Source organism: Vidua chalybeata, chromosome 21, assembly GCF_026979565.1.
Source record: "Vidua chalybeata isolate OUT-0048 chromosome 21, bVidCha1 merged haplotype, whole genome shotgun sequence".
Taxonomy (NCBI): Eukaryota; Metazoa; Chordata; class Aves; order Passeriformes; family Viduidae; genus Vidua; species Vidua chalybeata.
In genome coordinates, this window is record NC_071550.1 from 5,895,696 (window position 1) to 5,911,065 (window position 15,370).

Consider the following 15,370-nt stretch of genomic DNA (forward strand, 5'->3'; position numbering starts at 1 on the left):
GCAGGGGGGCTTAAGGGTAAAGACTGGACATGGCACCCAGTGCCGTGGTCTGATTGGCATGATGGTGTTCCACAGGGGTGATTGTTCGAACTAGAGGTCTTTTCAAACCAGATTGATTCAATGATTCTTTGTGAGTGACCCCGAGACCCCCTGAGCCCCCGTCCCAGCTGAGGCGCAGTGCTGAGGTGTCTCTGAAGCACCAAATGTAACGACCTCGGCCGGCTGCGGCCACTGGGGGACAATTGTGTCCTGCCACACCCAATGTCACCTGCGGCCCCGCCACGGTCGGGCCCGGCAGGGAACTACAACTCCCGGCGTGCTCCGTGGCGGGGGGACTACAAAGTCCAGTGTGCCCTGTGGCGGGGGGACTACAACTCCCGGCGTGCTCCGTGGCGGGGGGACTACAAAGTCCAGTGTGCCCTGTGGCGGGGGGACTACAACTCCCGGCGTGCTCCGTGGCGGGGGGGCGACGACTCTCCGGTGTGGCGGCAGCTCCGAGCGGTCAGCGCGGAGCCCTCAGCCCTGGCCGAGCGGGTCCCGCCGAGCGCGGGCCGCAGCCCGCCCCGCCACCCGCCGCCGCGGGCCCTGCCCAGGAGGTAGGAGCCGGTTCCCCGCTGCCCCTCCCCTCCCGGGCCGTGTCCCCGCCGAGGCGGGTGGCGGTACCGGCCCCTGACGCGGCGCCCTCTGCTTTGCCAGGGTCTCGGCCGGCGGCCGGCGGAGCGGCACGGCCGGATTCAGGGCACCGGTGAGTTCCTGCGCGGGGCTCCCCCGGGAGCCGCTCTCACGTTCCCGGGGGCTCAGCCCGGCCCGGTGGGGAGGGAATTTCCGTGCGGGTTCCCCGGGTTAGCGCCGGCACCGCAGTTTGCACTGAGTCGTGCTGGGAGTTTCTCCTAAAAGGCACAATAGTGGTTTTTAATTATTTATTTTCACTTTACAGTGTAGCTCTCGAAAGTGCGGTTAGATGTGGTATGGAGCAGGCTAGTGTTATGTACACTGATCCACATTTTATTTGAACACCCCCCTCCTTGCCCTGGGGATATTTTTTTTCCCTTTCTCCTTTTTTATCGAGTGACATATACACTATTTTCACATTAGTGCTCCAGCATTGTAACGTCTTACCCACTACGTGTCTTCTGTGTTCTACAGATCCCATCTCCAAAGTCCTTCCAGCCTAATGGAGCCAGCGAAGAAGCCCTGCGATGTGAAATCAAAGAGCTGAAACAGAAAGACCTTGCTCTAGACCAGGAAATTGCACAATTATTGTCAGAGTATGTCCTTGGCAAGCTCAGTGTTTACTTGATGCCTTAATTATTTTTGTTTTTAAAATAAAATGTGATCCAGGAATTGGAGCTGAGAGCTGACCTTCTATGATGCTATGGTTGGTATGGCGTGATGTTGGTTACAGTGTTGTAAGTGATGGGACTTGTTAGAGACAAGAGGGAATTCTTTCCACTTCATGTGGTAAAGCAAAACAAGTTTTACTAGGAGCTTGCATAAGAGGATTTTTGTTTTAGCCTGCGTGTTCCTGAGGTAATTATGTGTTTACTGGGAACAGATAATTTTAGCCACTTGTTATTTGTTGTGAAAGACTGAGATTTTCTAAGGTAAATGTACTGCATAGGATGGAAATGGTAGAACAACAAAGGCTGTTCCAGAACTCTTTTTCATTTATCCTCAAGGGTAAACAAACCTTCTAGCGACAGAACAAGAGGAAATGGCCTCAGGCTATGCCAGGGGAACTTCAGGTTGGACATCAGGAGGAATTTCTTTGCTGAAAGGGTGATTAAACATTGGACTAGGCTGGCCAGGGAGGTGATGGAGTCATGGTCCCTGGAGGTGTTCAAGAGATGACTGGATATGGCACTCAGTGCTGTGGTTTAGTTCATGTGGTGCTGCTTAGCCAAAGGTTGGACTTGATGTTCTTGGGGGTCTTTTCCATCCTAAATGATTCTACGATTCTTAATTTTTTCCCTATATACAGATCAGAGATACATATCAATGGAATTCACCACAGCCTACTCTTGTTTCTACTTGATTCTGAGAACTTGGGTGCATTGGCTTTCTTGAGCTTGTGTAGATCTTTCATGTTTAGGACTTGCAGCAACTGCACTTTGCTATGTTCAGTCTCTGCTTTAGAGGTGCCAGGCTTGGGTATCTCCCACAGCAGCAGGAAGCCCCAGTCCTTCTGTGTCACTTGTGACCTTCCTGGTGTTATTTTACAGGGGCTACAGCCTGGAGGAACTGGACAAGCACATCTCTCTGCTCCATGAGTACAATGAAATCAAAGATGCTGGGCAGATGCTCCTGGGCAAGCTAGGTAAGGAAGGGAAAGCTGTTCAAAACCTTTTTAGTCAGTGTTTTCATACAGAAAGAAACTGCTACCATGGAGGCAAAGCTTGTGTTACAGAGTCTTCACTTTAAAAAAGTGTTTGGGCAAGCAGGAGGCACAGCTGCAAAACCTTGGGTTTCTTGGCTATGGGATGTGCTATGGGATAAGTAGGGGAAGAAAACATCATGTTTCTGACTCACCTGATCTTTTTTAATGAAAGCAATGCTGTTTCTTTATTTCCTAGCTGTTATCCGAGGAGTCACTACAAAACAGCTCTATCCTGAGTATGACCTGGAGCTCAGTGACTAGTCCTGAACCTGGAGACTGCCATGTCCTGCAAAAGTGACTGTCACTGGGCCATTACACATTGGTGTCATCCTGGTTTAGGAGAGACAGAACGTGGAAAAGGAACCTTGGAAAAGGGGTGTAGGATTTTAGATAATTTCATGTACTACCTGATCAACAGGATTTTTTTTGGTTTTTTTTTGGAAGGTTGTAGTTCAGGTTGATGTTGAGCCTCTTCCATGGAGCCTTTGATTCCCTGCAGTATCCAGGGGCTGTTTGTTACTGAATGGATAGACAAAGTGAGGATATACAAATGTGCAATGTAGTAGCTGCTTTGAAAGGAAAACCCTCAGAAGAAAGAAGGGAAGAAGGCAGAAATTGTGGTGGTTTGGGGTTTTTTTTTTTTTTGTTTGTTTTATCAACAAATCCAGAGAAGTCTGGGTGTTCTGTCATTTTTGTACTTACCTGCTCTGGTATCTGGAGGTTTTGTATCATTTCTGCAGTAAATGGCAAAATGTAAAGTTGTGTTGAACTGTTCACTCTTAATAAAGCAGCCTTGTCAGTAAATCACTTTAAGAGCCTATAAAACAGTGCATGAACCTGGGAACAAATTCTAAAACTATACTGAGACATGAGCTATTAAATTGTTTTCTCCAGGAATGTGCAGGTGCAGAATCACTTTGCTCTAAGTGCAGAGTCATGGTGGGAGTGAGTGTTGTCCTGGACAGTGCATGATGTTGGGAGCACGAGTGTTTCAATGTCAGTGTTAGGGCTGAGGGTGACTGCACAGACTAAATTTGGCTGCTTTGGGCAGTTGGAAGTGATGAAGTGCTCTGCTGACTGCAGATCTATTGTCCCTTTTTCACTCAGACTTGATGTCCTTCTGCCCATTTTTACTTTCCAAGACCTTCTAGCCAGTAACAAAGGACTGGCTCAGCGTTTGGAGTGTTCCAACCAAAATGTTCCTCTGTCAGTGACACACACAACTGGAAATTGCTTTTGCAATAGGAACTATGTATGGAAATTGTTCCGTTTTTGTGAGGTGTGAGCTGAGGGGATGAAGTACAGTCCATTACCAAAGTTACTGCAGGTTGTTCAAGGAGTGAGAAGTCCATGTTTTCTTCCCCACTATGTAGGAGCACTGGAGTTAAACTTGCAGCTGTAGCTGTGCAAGTGTCCTGCTTGTGGCTGCAGGGATGGGTTTATGCTTCAGGTAGCACTGGGCAGGTGTCCAGGGAAGGTCTCTGATCCCAATCCCTTGTCCATGGAGGATGACAACGCCCACAGAACAACCCAAGGACAGGGCACGGTGTCCTTGGGGAATCCCTGCTGCTGGCACGCTGGCTCTGCCAGGCGGTGGCAGCTGCATTCCTCGGCTGTTCTGGCTGCTCTGTGCAGCACAGAGGAACCCAGAACTGAAAGATTTCAGGCACTAAGTTAAGGACTCCTGGGATGCTTCAGGACAGGCCTGCACACTGCCACTGAGGTACTTCATCATGGCCCCTGTGACTGCCCCTCCCAGAGTTACTCTTGTACCTTTATGGCTGTCACCTGGAGGATGAAATATGCTGGCCTTTGTCCAAGTCCAAGAGAAGAACAGAACAAATCTTCTGCTTTCCATAAATCAATCTCTCACTAAGTAAGTATATAACTGGAAAACTATTGAGTACAATAATGGAAATGTAATTCCAGACTTCAGTTTAGAAAGTGTGTTTCTGCAAAGTCAGACCCAGCTATAATGAGCTAACAGAGACTAAATGGTATTGCAGTGTTTACAGTTTCCCAAAGGGCAGGACCTGCTGCAGAGGAGGATACCAGAGACCATTGAACACCCTTGGCTCCTCAGGAAAAAAGTGTAAAATAAAGTAGCACTTGCTGGTTTTTTATGGGTCAATGTACACAGATGAGTACTGAGCCAAGAACCAACCTCTTCCCTGTCAGGTCATTTTCCATTTTATTTTTTGTGTATCCTGTGCATTAGTCTCCATAATAAGCCACTTTTCATCACATGCCTACTCTGGATAAAACCATTTCCTTGCATTGCTTTGGGTAAGCTGTGTTTTCTCCTGTACATCCCTCATTTAGCCCAATTTTGAGCTCCCCTGTGTCTGAGAGCAGGGCTAATGGAAAGAAAATACTCCAGGAGAACACAGGGAAAATAAAATCCATACAGCAGATAAGTTATGCTGCCAGTTGCAAGGAACAAATCTGTGCAGTCAAGGGAATACAGCTTTCTAAGACACTACTTCCTGCTGCTAAACAATTCAGGAATGGGTTTTCAGATCCCGTAGCAACCTAATGTTCTCAAAATCAACAGGAATTTTGGCACAGCTACCTCCTCTTAATGAAGTGTTTGTGATGCTTTAAAAAAAATGATACAGCCTGTCACTGAAGGAAAAAAAAGCCTCTGATAAAAGTCATCTCAAGGAAAGGGTGGAAGTGAACTGCAATTAACCTCTTTCCTTCTGCTGTCCATCACATTGCTGGCACGTCGCTGCCGTATTGTGCTGCAGGGATCGCTCAGGGATGCTCCTGCAGAGCATGCTCAGCTGTGTCCCCATCCAGCTGATGAAGAGGACTGTTCTCCCCATGTGCCAGGGTTTTCTCCAGCTCTGTTTCCACTTTGAGCTGACAGTTCCGAATTGCCTCCTGGATGCTCTGCAGGTTCCACTGAGTTCTCGGGAGAGCGTCGTCCACCGTGAAAACCCCGTCGCGTATTCTCCGCACTTGTGTGCACACAGCAGATGATTTCAGCTCCAGACCAATCTCGTGAACCATCTTCCGGAGGTACTGCTGAGTCTCATGCAAGCAATGGATTTCTAGGAGGACAGAGACACTCCTTCAGAAGCAGAGCATTGACACAAGTTCTGACATTGTAAATCCAGACATCACTCGCAGTTACGCTGAAAGAACTGGTTTGGCAGAAGACACTAAGAGCATGGTATGATTTTCTGGAATACTGCAGGGTGTTCCACACCCTTCCAAAGTGAATACTTTAGAAAACAAACCTATAGATATAGAAGAGTAATGTAGAAATGTAGGTATTTCAAAGGGGGTAAAAAGGCACCTTTTTAAATAAGACAAATCATTTGTGAGGGAAAGGGGATGGGCTACAGGAAAACAAACCACTGAAAAAAAAGCCCAAAACCCAGCACTGAAATGCATTGCACTGAAATTCATTACACTGAAACATTGAGCTAAGAAGAATTTCCCCCATAAATATTCATGATGCAAATTTTCAAGCCTTGGGCTTAGATCTGAACTGGCAAGGCAAAAGCTATGAGCTGGCTGGATTTACCAGAGAAGTTATAAGTTGCTAAGAAATTCCCATCAACTCATTTTGCATTAAATAATGAGTAAGAAAATGAAGTTTACCAACTTATTTGCCATAATACATACTCAAGAGTTCCCCAGTACATTCTGTGCCAGTCCTACCTAGCTGGAATTCTGGAAGTGCAAACTGGAGGCATCGGATTGCTGTGATTATTGGGGGGCTTTTTCCCATGGGGCGGATCAACCCTTTGACAGCCAGCTCGTATGCCTCTTGTGTTTTCATATCAATGTTAGAATACCTAGGGAAAAAAAGAGAGCAGCAGAGACATTTAGAACTTCTCTCCAAAGACATTCAAAATATGTCCATCCCCTTAAACAGAGGTGCAGTTTTTATTCTTAAAACCATTCAGTGAGTTTTTGCAGATATTTTAGTGGTGTAGGTACTATCAGTAGTGTAGCACAGTTTGGGAGGGAGGTACTTGGTCATGTCTACAAGTTATTTTTGTCAGCCCTAATATAGCAGATTGGACCTAAACCAGCAGATTGGAGATTTTGGGATACAAGAAGGACATTGAACTGCAACCTCTCACCAAAGCACTCAGAGTAACTCCTCTCTACCTCTTGCTAGCACTCCAACCTTTACAGACTTTGATTATGGGAAACAAAATCCTCTCATTTGTTTTGAAGACCAGCACATGGCAGTGGGATCAGATCAGCTCATTGCCCTGGTGGATACGCACATCAGCAGGGCCTTTTGATTTGTCCCTTGAATGACAGCAAGAATCCGCTCCAGCTTCTCCCTTGTGATATGATCTGCAAATATTAAGGCAAAAACAAAGTCTCAATTATCCATCCAGAAACTGGAAAGTCTGAAAAGTGCCACTGAGGTATTGCTGTCCCTCGGGCAGGCAGTCACATCAAAAGGAGCTGATGAGAGCTGAGGGGTGGCCTTTGCAAAGTCATTTCCCCTGACTCTACATGGAGCAGCACAGAGCTGGACTGCCAAGGGAAGAGGTATTTTGCTTAACTGATTCCAAAATGTTGATGCTCCAATTTTCTTTCTTTCTTGTATGTTTTCATTCAATGAAATCTCCTAACTGCTATCTCCAAGTGTGATTCACAGGATATCTGGGTCCTGACCAACTAATTAGCAACCACTGTGACCAGCATTCACACTGGCTTTGTATATATCATGGTTAGATTTAGAACAGGGACACTACAACATCAACAAGGACTAGAAGACATGCAAGATGCTGCTTTTGTCATTGTGCAATTCACCTGATTAAATGCTTTAATCTGTAGTTTGGTATTCTGTTTAAAAAAAAAAAAAAACAAAAAACAACACATCAAATCAGTTTCTTACCAAATGTTGTCTTCTCTACTAAATTTCCTGTGTCTGAGAAGTCATCACTGGCTTTACCAAAAAGCCCACCAACAGTATAAACCTGGAAGAAGGACAAAGAGTGCTATTTATCAAAAAAATGCTCCAAGCAATTGAGCAGCAGTACTGCACCATGCAGCTGCTAGAAGTGCAGGCTATCAGAGTTTTATACAAAAAGACAGCAGCATCCCGTGCTCAAAAGGCCACAAGTAGATGCTCATGTGAAGGGTGAAACTCTGGACCCTCAACAGCATTCATAGGTTTGAGACTTAAATGCAGAATCAGCATCACAGGGTTGGTCTGGGGCACTGAGGCAGGATCAAGTGTGCGATGGCACTCTGGGGCTCCGTGGCCTGTTCAGAGCCAGCACCTACCTTGGTCAGGTGGCAGTTGTACAGGTCAGTGAGCAGCTTGTTCCCATGGCCAATGCCAAGCACTGAAACACAGAAAATGGGGAACCTGTTATTGAGCCTCACAAGAAGTCACTGATGTGCATTTACACAGCACTGAACAATCACCCCACTCTTGCCCCCTGGGCAGGGCTGTATCTCCTTAGGACTCGCATCTGAGCAATTAGACCCCCCAGATTATTGTCTGGCGTGAAAACCAAAGGGCTGTAATCATAGCTCTGAAATCCAGAGCTCTTGGATTTCCCCAGAACTTTCCATCTGGGCACTCAGGGCAAATGCTCAGCAGTGCCAGCCACAGCAAAGCCAGTTGAGGTGGTGGAGCAGACATGGGGATTGGTGTCCCCCAGCAGAACCCACTGTGCCTGGGTCTCTCCCATCTAGCTTTGCCAGCGGCTCACATTTCTTCTGTGTTTTAGCACTTAAACTCCCAGTGGGGCTGTGAGACCCAGGGGCTGCTGCAGCGCAATGGCCATGCATCCACCCTTCTTCCCTGCATGGAAACCCATCACCTCGCAGACAGCAGGACACGGTGCTGCCCCGGGACGAGACCCACCGAAGACTCCCGAGGCCTTCACATCCAGCCGGTGACCTGCTCCGATCTTCAGCTTCCTGAACCGCGGGCCTCGCACTGCAACGGAGACAGTGATGGAGCCGGTCCGCAGCGCCTGCCCGGGGCTCCCACCGGTCCCCGGCTTCTCCCGGCCCAGGCCCCGCTGTGCCCTTACCGAGCGGGTGGTCGGCCAGCACCGGCACCCTGGCAGCCACCAGCTCCACGGCCCCGCCGCCGCCCGCGGCCGGCGTCGGTAGGAAGCGGACTCGCTGCCGTGGGGCGGGTCCCGGCGCCGCGTTCAGCTCTGAAAGAGAAACGGGGGGAGAGGGGGGAGTCAGGGGCGGCTGGCGAATCCTGGGGACGGGATGGGATGGGACGGGACGGGCCCCACCGGTAGCCCCTGGGGATGGGATGGTCTAGGGGGTCCCGCCGCCCGCGCTCACCGCGCAGCAGCCGCGTCTCCACCGCCTCCCGGACGCGGCCCCACGCCACCCCCGCCGGCTTGTACACGGCGAACAGCCCGGCCAGCTCGGCCGCCGCCGCCATGGCCGCCCCGCCCCGCTCCGGGCGCTTCCGGGGCAGCGGCGGGGTCGGCGCCGGGGATGCGGCAGCTGCTGCTGCGGGCGGCGCGGGCGGGGGTCCCGCTGCTGCGGGGGGGTCCCGCTTCCCCAGGCAAGTGCCTCCCGCCGCTGCCCCTGGAGCGTCCGGGCCAGCCCCTCAGCCGGACCGCTCCCTTACCCGCTGCTCCCCGCAGGCAGAGCCCGGCCGAGCCACAGCGAGCCGCGGGGCCGGGATGGACGCGGCGAGGAGGAGGAGGAGGAGATGGAAGGGTGGCAGCAGCTGTACCCCGGGCACATCCCCACCAGCCCGCTGCAGAAGGCGCTGCTGGCCGCCGGCTCCGCGGTCATGGCGCTCTATGACCCCTACAGACACGGTAAGGCCGGCGAGGGCAGCGCCTGCCACCCGCGTCCAGAACATCCCGCTCCCTGCCGCTGGGAAGCTTCATAGGAGAGTTTGGGGCAAGCGCAGGGCTGAGAACTGACCCGGCGAAGGAGTCAGTTGTGAAAGAGAGGGAGTGAGGAAACCCAAACACACCCCAGTGTGACCCTTTGTGTTACCGCCCAGACCGGTCTATTTCTCCAGAGTCCCCCAGGCCTCACGCCTGCTCCTCCATCCCATTCCCAGGAAGGGTCATCTGGGTGACAGCTGGGCAGAGTAGCCCTGAAGCTGAAGATGTGTGGTTTATGGGATCCCCACTTTGCCACAGGCTTCCTGCCTGCTCCTGGCCAATGGGTTGGTTCACTGCCCTATTTCCTCACCTGCCAACCAAGGATAGCTGGGTGTTGCGAAAACAGCTCTTGGGTCACTCTCTGGTCTCTCTTTCAGACATGGTGGCAGTCCTTGGGGAGACCACAGGCTGCCTGGCCCTGCCAAACCTGCGAGACAAGATGAAAAACCACCCTGAAGGTTACCGCATCCTCCAGTGCGTCCCTCCCCATCCCTCCCTCCCTCGCTGTGTGGTTTGTGGTGGGGTGGCAGACACGAGGCCAAGCAGGTTCCTTGGCCCTGTGAAGGGAGAGCTTGGATCAGCACAAGTGTTTTGTAGCTCTAACCCTCCAGGCTAACTTTATTTTTAACATTCACTTGCCTGTCTGTTCTGCTTCGCTGCTGGAACTGGCAGCTGCCAACACCACGAGATGCAGCAGCAGGCACAGGGGAGAAATCCATGGATGTGGATGCTGAGCAGTGATGAGAACACACTGCATCCGTGGATTTCTTCCCTGTGCCTGCTGCTGCATTTTCTTGCATTGGTCTGCCTCCTCCTTAGACAGTTCCATATTTTTTTTTCTTGGCTCAAACTGAAATGAGGCCACTTCTCTTGTTTTCTTTTTTAAAACTCCATCATTTCTGCTTCCATGTCTGCAAGGAGTCGTTGAGTGCAGCAAGGCTGAGGACCAGGGGGGATTTCTCTTATTAACCAAGCTCCCACTGTATATCTGCTTGCCTTCTCCCTATTCCCTGTTATGTGTCACACCTGCTGCTTATGTCACATAGGAGCTTGAGAAAAGTTGCCTTTTGCCATATGTTTGTGCAGACCAGCCTCATCCTGGCTCGAGAAGTTGACTTGGTAAAACATCCAGAGCACTGGGATGGGGCTGAATCCCAGCAGAACTGCCCAGGGAGAGGGTTGGGAAGGGACATACATACCCACCTGCTCCTTGCCCTGTGGTATTGCAGGGATTTGCAGGGGTCTGGATTGGGCACACAGGTCTTTCTGTTTTTATCCCCCAAGCTGCTGAGGTCCCTTTGACAACAAATACACAAGGAAGTATCTGCAGCCAGTGTGAAACTGGTGCCAGTGATGCTTATCTCCCTGGCACCTCCACTCTAGGAGCTGAGCAGCTTCTGGATCTTTTATCATGGGAAGAGTTTACCCTGTGAATGGAAATAAAAGGGCTTTTGTTTACTTCCAAGGCTGTGAGGCACCTGTTTGCCAACAACCTGTAGAGGAGGCCTTTCTCTGTGTAGCTGGTGTTGAAAGCCTGAGCAGGATTGAAATTAAACCTGTGCTTAGAACAAATTCCTTCTCCTCTTTGGAGATGCTCCTTTGAAGCTCTGGCTGCTTTGCAGGGGCACTACATTTCTCTGCTCTGCAGGGCTGGCTGTTGCTGGGGGCTGTGCCTGGCTGGCAGCCCACACAGCAGCAGCTTTTCAGTGCAGGGGACACCAGTGTTTTTCCCACCAGAGTTGTTACAAGCACACAAGATAAAGGCCCTTTTATTGCCAAGGCTTCAGGTAGATCCTTCAAGTGATTTATGTCCCAGCCTCTGCAACAGACATGCAGACAGAGCTGTCCCTGCAGTGAGCAGTTAGGATCTGCAGCGGGAAAATGGCACAGATGGAAAGAGGCAGGGGTGGGGGTTTCCAAGGCCTCCTTTTCTGCAGAATCTGCTGCTGTGGATTTTACTGGGAGTCTCACTGACCTGTGTTTTGCTTCCAGGGAACGGCCTCGCATCCGTCTGTCCACCCTGGACATGGCCAGGCTGCAGGGGCTGCCGGAGGGCTCGCTGGGCCGGGAGTACGTCCGGTTCTTGGAGGACAATGTGAGTGTGGGGTTTCATGGGGTGCACATTTCTGTGGCTGATCCCTGTGCTGGGAGCACAGGTGAGATCGGAGCCATGGAATTGAGTTGGACCTCCTTGGACTTGCAGAAAGTTTCTCCAGACACCCGGATGCCGCCCAAGTTTGTCGATGATGAAGAGCTGGCATACGTGATCCAGCGGTACCGGGAAGTCCATGACGTGATGCACACCCTCCTGGGCATGCCAACCAACATGCTGGGTGAGCAGCAGTGGGCTCAGGGAGCTGCGCTGCCAAACCCACCGATTGTGCTCGGCTGCCTCCCAGAAATGGAGCACGCTGGGCCAGCTGGACTCCCCTGATCCTCATCCTGGGTCAGTGTGTGGGGATTTTGCATCATCACTGTCCTACATCACTGGCCCTGTGGTGACTGAGAGGCCATGAGATGTCACCTTTTCCCTGCTGGGAGATGCTCTGCCCAAGCCCTGGGCACAGGCAGGCACTGGATGGGTGTTTTCTGCCTGGCAGGGAGGTGACATGAAGGGAGGGATGTTTTGCAAGCTCTGTGTGAAGGCAGAAGGGAATTCCTGGTTGCTCCTTATCTGCACGTCTCTGTGTCCTTTGCCCTCATTTTGTGTCTGACTCAATAGCAAGTCACAAGTGCAGCCTTGCTGGTACCTGTGGGGACCAGCATGACAGGTCTCTTCAGGCTTTGCCTGAATCCAGGCAGTTTTGTAAAAGGCCTGTGCTGGGAGACCGGGAGAGCCACACGGAGCATCGGGCCTTGGCACCGCGTTGCCGAGGTCTGCAGGGAATTGGACTGCCTGGGATGTGTTCCCCAAGCTCCCAGGGCTTGTGGGGTGCCATGGCCAGACTTAGGAAGCATTCCCAAGTAGCCGTCCTTGGGAAGGGCAGATGTAAGCCTGTGCTGAGGAGCCACGCAGCCCTGGCTGCCCCTGATCCAGGTGCTCTGTGTGCTCACAACCTCCCTGCTCCCTCGCAGGTGAGGTGGTGGTGAAGTGGTTCGAAGCCATCCAGACGGGGCTGCCCATGTGTGTCCTGGGAGCAGCGTTCGGCCCTGTCCGGCTCAGCACACGGTAGGTGCCCAGTCTCTGCCCTGGGTACACCCAGCCTGTGTGGTGCTTTCCCGTGTCCACTGGGGACAAAGAGGTGACACTGCTGGTTTGCAGTGGGGAGTCAGCCACAAATCCCTCCATGAGCCTACTGCTGTCCCCACATCCCAAGGATGACAGCTTTGCCTTGTCACTGAAGCAGAACCTGATGTTTAATCTGCATTTGACACCAGCTCCCCTGTGCCAGGCAGGAGCAATTTCCAGACCTTGGATGGGCATGTGTTGAGGGCCAGCAGGACCCTCACCACACTGGCAGCTGTTCCCTGCCCCAGCACATCTGTTTTTGTTGCCCAGCAGTTGCAGAACCTGAGTTCTGGCCTTGGGTTGGTGCTGACTGTAATCTTCCTCACACACCATCCTCTTCTGTGTCTCGGTTTCCCCTGTGAGTTAAGCAGAGGGGATGCCAGAAAGAGGGATGCATGGGACACATGGGCTTGGCATCAGCTTACAATGGGGACTTGGAGAAGGAAGTTAACAAAATGTGGATATCAAAACTACCACCACCTGTATCATTTGTTCTAGAAAGCTGCAGGTCCTGGCCACCGAGCTGGTTCCCTGGGCGATTCGGAGCGGGCTCAACGCCAGCTGTGTCCTGAACGTCTACTACGAGCAGCGCTGGGAGCAGCCCGTGGAGTCCCTGCGGGAGGAGCTTGGCATCTTCCCTCCCCCGGCCGTCCCAGTGTGAGAGCTCAGCTCATGTCGGGAAGGGCCCGGGGGATCCCTGTTGGCAGCCAGCAGCTGGCCCCAGCCTCACTCAAAATCCTCCTGCCCTGCCCAGGGGCACAGCATGGCTGTAGTTCTTCCACCATGGACCCGAGGACTGTGTTTTCTCCTGCCAAGAGCTGGCACCAACCTGTTGGTAGGGGCCAACTGGCACCTCCCTGTGCTGTGACAAAAACTCGACCTTTTTTTGCTGTTTGTGATTTTGGTCAAGGTCGGATGTGCCTTTGCTAGCTGGTCTGGCTGCTCAGGTCTCCCAGCAGCAGCATTCCAGTACTGATGCTCCCAAGTGCTGGAATGGGGAGGGAGCACATTGCAGCAAACAGATGCCTTGGCCTTCTGCAGCCCCAGGGCTGTGCAGGTAAATCCTTCCTTCCCATCCTGGGAAGATTGAGGCTTCAAATCTTGGGGCTGCCCTGGGCTGGAGCTAAACCCGTGATTTTCCAGAGGAGCACAGGGGCAGGTTTGGTGTGTGCAGTGGTGAAATCCCATTTTGTACTGGTGCCATTTTGTACTGTTGGGTCATATTGGATGTGTCTCACTTCCTGCCTCAGAGACCAGGCAGTGTGTGATTGTGCCCACAGGGTAGGCAGGGAAATACCTTTGTGTATTGTCCCTCCTGGACTGGCTGTTTTGAGAGCCGATCCCAGTCTGCTGTGTCTCCCTGTAGTCCCTCCCCATCACAAATGATGAAATCCACATGATTGTGCTGGCTGTTCAGTAGGAATCATCCCTTCCTTGGGCAACAAAAATGACACAATTGGGATTATGGGATTGAATCCAGTGAGTGCAGAAGCAGCGGCTGCTGGTGCTGTGTCTGGGAGCTGATGGCTGTCTGGGTTAATTAAACTGTGCTCCAGACTGCCAGCAGCCAGGGAGCAGAGCTGCTGGATGTGATGGCAAAGAGCCACGAGGCCAGGGGCTCTTTGTTCATGTGTGTTTGCTGTTGGAATTCCTTCTTGTTTAATAAATCCACACTAGGGCTTGTAGTTCATTACCCCTGTCCTTTTGCCCCATCTCTTCTCCTGAGCTGGAGATTGATGCAAAACCTCACCCCTTTTTGCCTCCAGCAGGTTTTCTTACTGCCCCCCAGATTTCCTTTTACTAACTTCTCCCTGCATCCCCAGCCACCCCACGAGCCAGACTGTGGGTTTTTCTCCGAATCCTCCCTAGGCCCCCAGAGTTATTTCAAACAGATACTAAAAGACAGCATATAAATACATCCTTTATCTGCCAGTAAAACACACAGTGTGGGGGTTATCCTAGTGCAGTGGTCGAGATGAAAGAAATATTTGCCTCTAAAATGACCCAGAAACGTCAGAGCCTTGGGGTGGATAAACCAAAGGGCAGCAAAGATTTGCTTCCAGGAACTGTGAGCAGCAGACAAGGAAACATGGGAAATGATGACCGTGAGAGAGTTTTTTGCTGCATTTTGGGTTATTTAATGAGGCCTTGAAGTGTCTGGGCTGAAAGTGTTGATGGTGCCGCCTTCGTGCAGCCACGTGTAGCTCAGTGGGCTGGTGCCAGCGCTACAGAAATGGCACACCATGTAATTTTAAACGGCATTTGCTCAGCGAGATCAAGTAACAGTCTCTGTGGCTGCTGTTCCTGCAGCCATCGCTTGAGGAGCCTGCGGAAAGAAGGCGGCAGAGGGAGCGGAGGGTGATTTGGGGAGGGCGGACACCAGCCACATGAAAACGCTTTTTTTGGAGAGGATATATTCGCTGTGGGCAAGTGGCAGCTCCAGCATGCCCGTACTGCGGGGCCGTGCTGGGACGCGGTAACAGTTAACTCCTGAAATGCTGGGACGGATGCCTGGGTACGCTCCCCGGCGGGGCCGGGTTTTTCTGCGGTGCCCGGGCCGCCCCTGACCCCGCTCCCAAAACGGGGCCTCCCCCTCCGCGCTCTCCGGAGGACGGGCGGACCCTGCGCGGCGGCAGCGCCCGGGGGCGGCCGCGGGACCCCGGCCCGGTGCAGCCGCGGAGCCCCGAGAGCGATCGCCGCTCCCCGGCGGCAAAATACGACTCTGGTGGGACTCGAACCCACAACCTTTGAATGACTCCCGTCACACGCTAGAAGTCCAATGCGCTATCCATTGCGCCACAGAGCCCTCGCTCTGCCGCGCCGCCCTCACCGCCTCTTGCCCGCGCCCCGCCCGCCCCGCCCGCGCCACCGTTCCCCGGCGCTGCGTCCGTCACCGCGGGGCCG

The 15,370-nt window shown here is 52.3% G+C and overlaps 3 protein-coding genes and 1 non-coding gene across 4 annotated transcripts; 2 read left to right on the plus strand and 2 right to left on the minus strand.

Annotated features, from left to right (window-relative positions):
* Positions 1-261: 261 nt before the first annotated feature.
* Positions 262-3,184, plus strand: SWI5 (SWI5 homologous recombination repair protein). The gene is made up of 5 exons (XM_053962501.1): positions 262-596; positions 697-745; positions 1,147-1,268; positions 2,223-2,317; positions 2,574-3,184. Exons 1-5 carry the CDS (start codon positions 262-264, stop codon positions 2,636-2,638), a joined length of 666 nt encoding a protein of 221 aa, XP_053818476.1. The 3' UTR covers positions 2,639-3,184.
* A 1,367-nt stretch (positions 3,185-4,551) lies between these two features.
* On the minus strand, positions 4,552-8,774 carry TRUB2 (TruB pseudouridine synthase family member 2). The gene is made up of 8 exons (XM_053962154.1): positions 8,672-8,774; positions 8,404-8,532; positions 8,232-8,306; positions 7,643-7,704; positions 7,251-7,332; positions 6,628-6,700; positions 6,050-6,186; positions 4,552-5,433 (listed from the first exon to the last, which is right to left on the minus strand). The coding sequence occupies exons 1-8, from the start codon at positions 8,772-8,774 to the stop codon at positions 5,135-5,137; spliced, it is 960 nt and encodes a 319-aa protein (XP_053818129.1). The 3' UTR covers positions 4,552-5,134.
* A 21-nt stretch (positions 8,775-8,795) lies between these two features.
* On the plus strand, positions 8,796-14,159 carry COQ4 (coenzyme Q4). Its single transcript, XM_053962155.1, has 7 exons — positions 8,796-8,904; positions 8,987-9,162; positions 9,615-9,711; positions 11,230-11,332; positions 11,441-11,570; positions 12,313-12,406; positions 12,965-14,159. Exons 1-7 carry the CDS (start codon positions 8,831-8,833, stop codon positions 13,125-13,127), a joined length of 837 nt encoding a protein of 278 aa, XP_053818130.1. The 5' UTR covers positions 8,796-8,830; the 3' UTR covers positions 13,128-14,159.
* A 1,024-nt stretch (positions 14,160-15,183) lies between these two features.
* TRNAR-UCU (transfer RNA arginine (anticodon UCU)) lies at positions 15,184-15,272 on the minus strand. The gene is given in 2 exon segments: positions 15,184-15,219; positions 15,236-15,272. It is a non-coding gene; the product is annotated as a tRNA-Arg (tRNA).
* Between the last annotated feature and the right edge of the window lie 98 nt (positions 15,273-15,370).

What these genes read in the sequence shown, in the direction of transcription:
- SWI5 (XM_053962501.1), top strand. Translation starts at nt 262, where the DNA reads ATGTCACCTGCGGCCCCGCCACGGTCGGGCCCGGCAGGGAACTACAAC. An exon ending in CGGCCGGATTCAGGGCACCG is followed by an intron (nt 746 to 1,146) that starts GTGAGTTCCTGC and finishes TGTGTTCTACAG; the next exon opens with ATCCCATCTCCAAAGTCCTT. An exon ending in GATGCTCCTGGGCAAGCTAG is followed by an intron (nt 2,318 to 2,573) that starts GTAAGGAAGGGA and finishes TTTATTTCCTAG; the next exon opens with CTGTTATCCGAGGAGTCACT.
- TRUB2 (XM_053962154.1), bottom strand. Translation starts at nt 8,774, where the DNA reads ATGGCGGCGGCGGCCGAGCTGGCCGGGCTGTTCGCCGTGTACAAGCCG. An exon ending in ACAACTGCCACCTGACCAAG is followed by an intron (nt 7,333 to 7,642) that starts GTAGGTGCTGGC and finishes TCCTTCTTCCAG; the next exon opens with GTTTATACTGTTGGTGGGCT. An exon ending in ACTTCCAGAATTCCAGCTAG is followed by an intron (nt 5,434 to 6,049) that starts GTAGGACTGGCA and finishes CTGTCCTCCTAG; the next exon opens with AAATCCATTGCTTGCATGAG.
- COQ4 (XM_053962155.1), top strand. Translation starts at nt 8,831, where the DNA reads ATGCGGCAGCTGCTGCTGCGGGCGGCGCGGGCGGGGGTCCCGCTGCTG. An exon ending in GAAGGTTACCGCATCCTCCA is followed by an intron (nt 9,712 to 11,229) that starts GTGCGTCCCTCC and finishes TTTTGCTTCCAG; the next exon opens with GGAACGGCCTCGCATCCGTC. An exon ending in CATGCCAACCAACATGCTGG is followed by an intron (nt 11,571 to 12,312) that starts GTGAGCAGCAGT and finishes GCTCCCTCGCAG; the next exon opens with GTGAGGTGGTGGTGAAGTGG.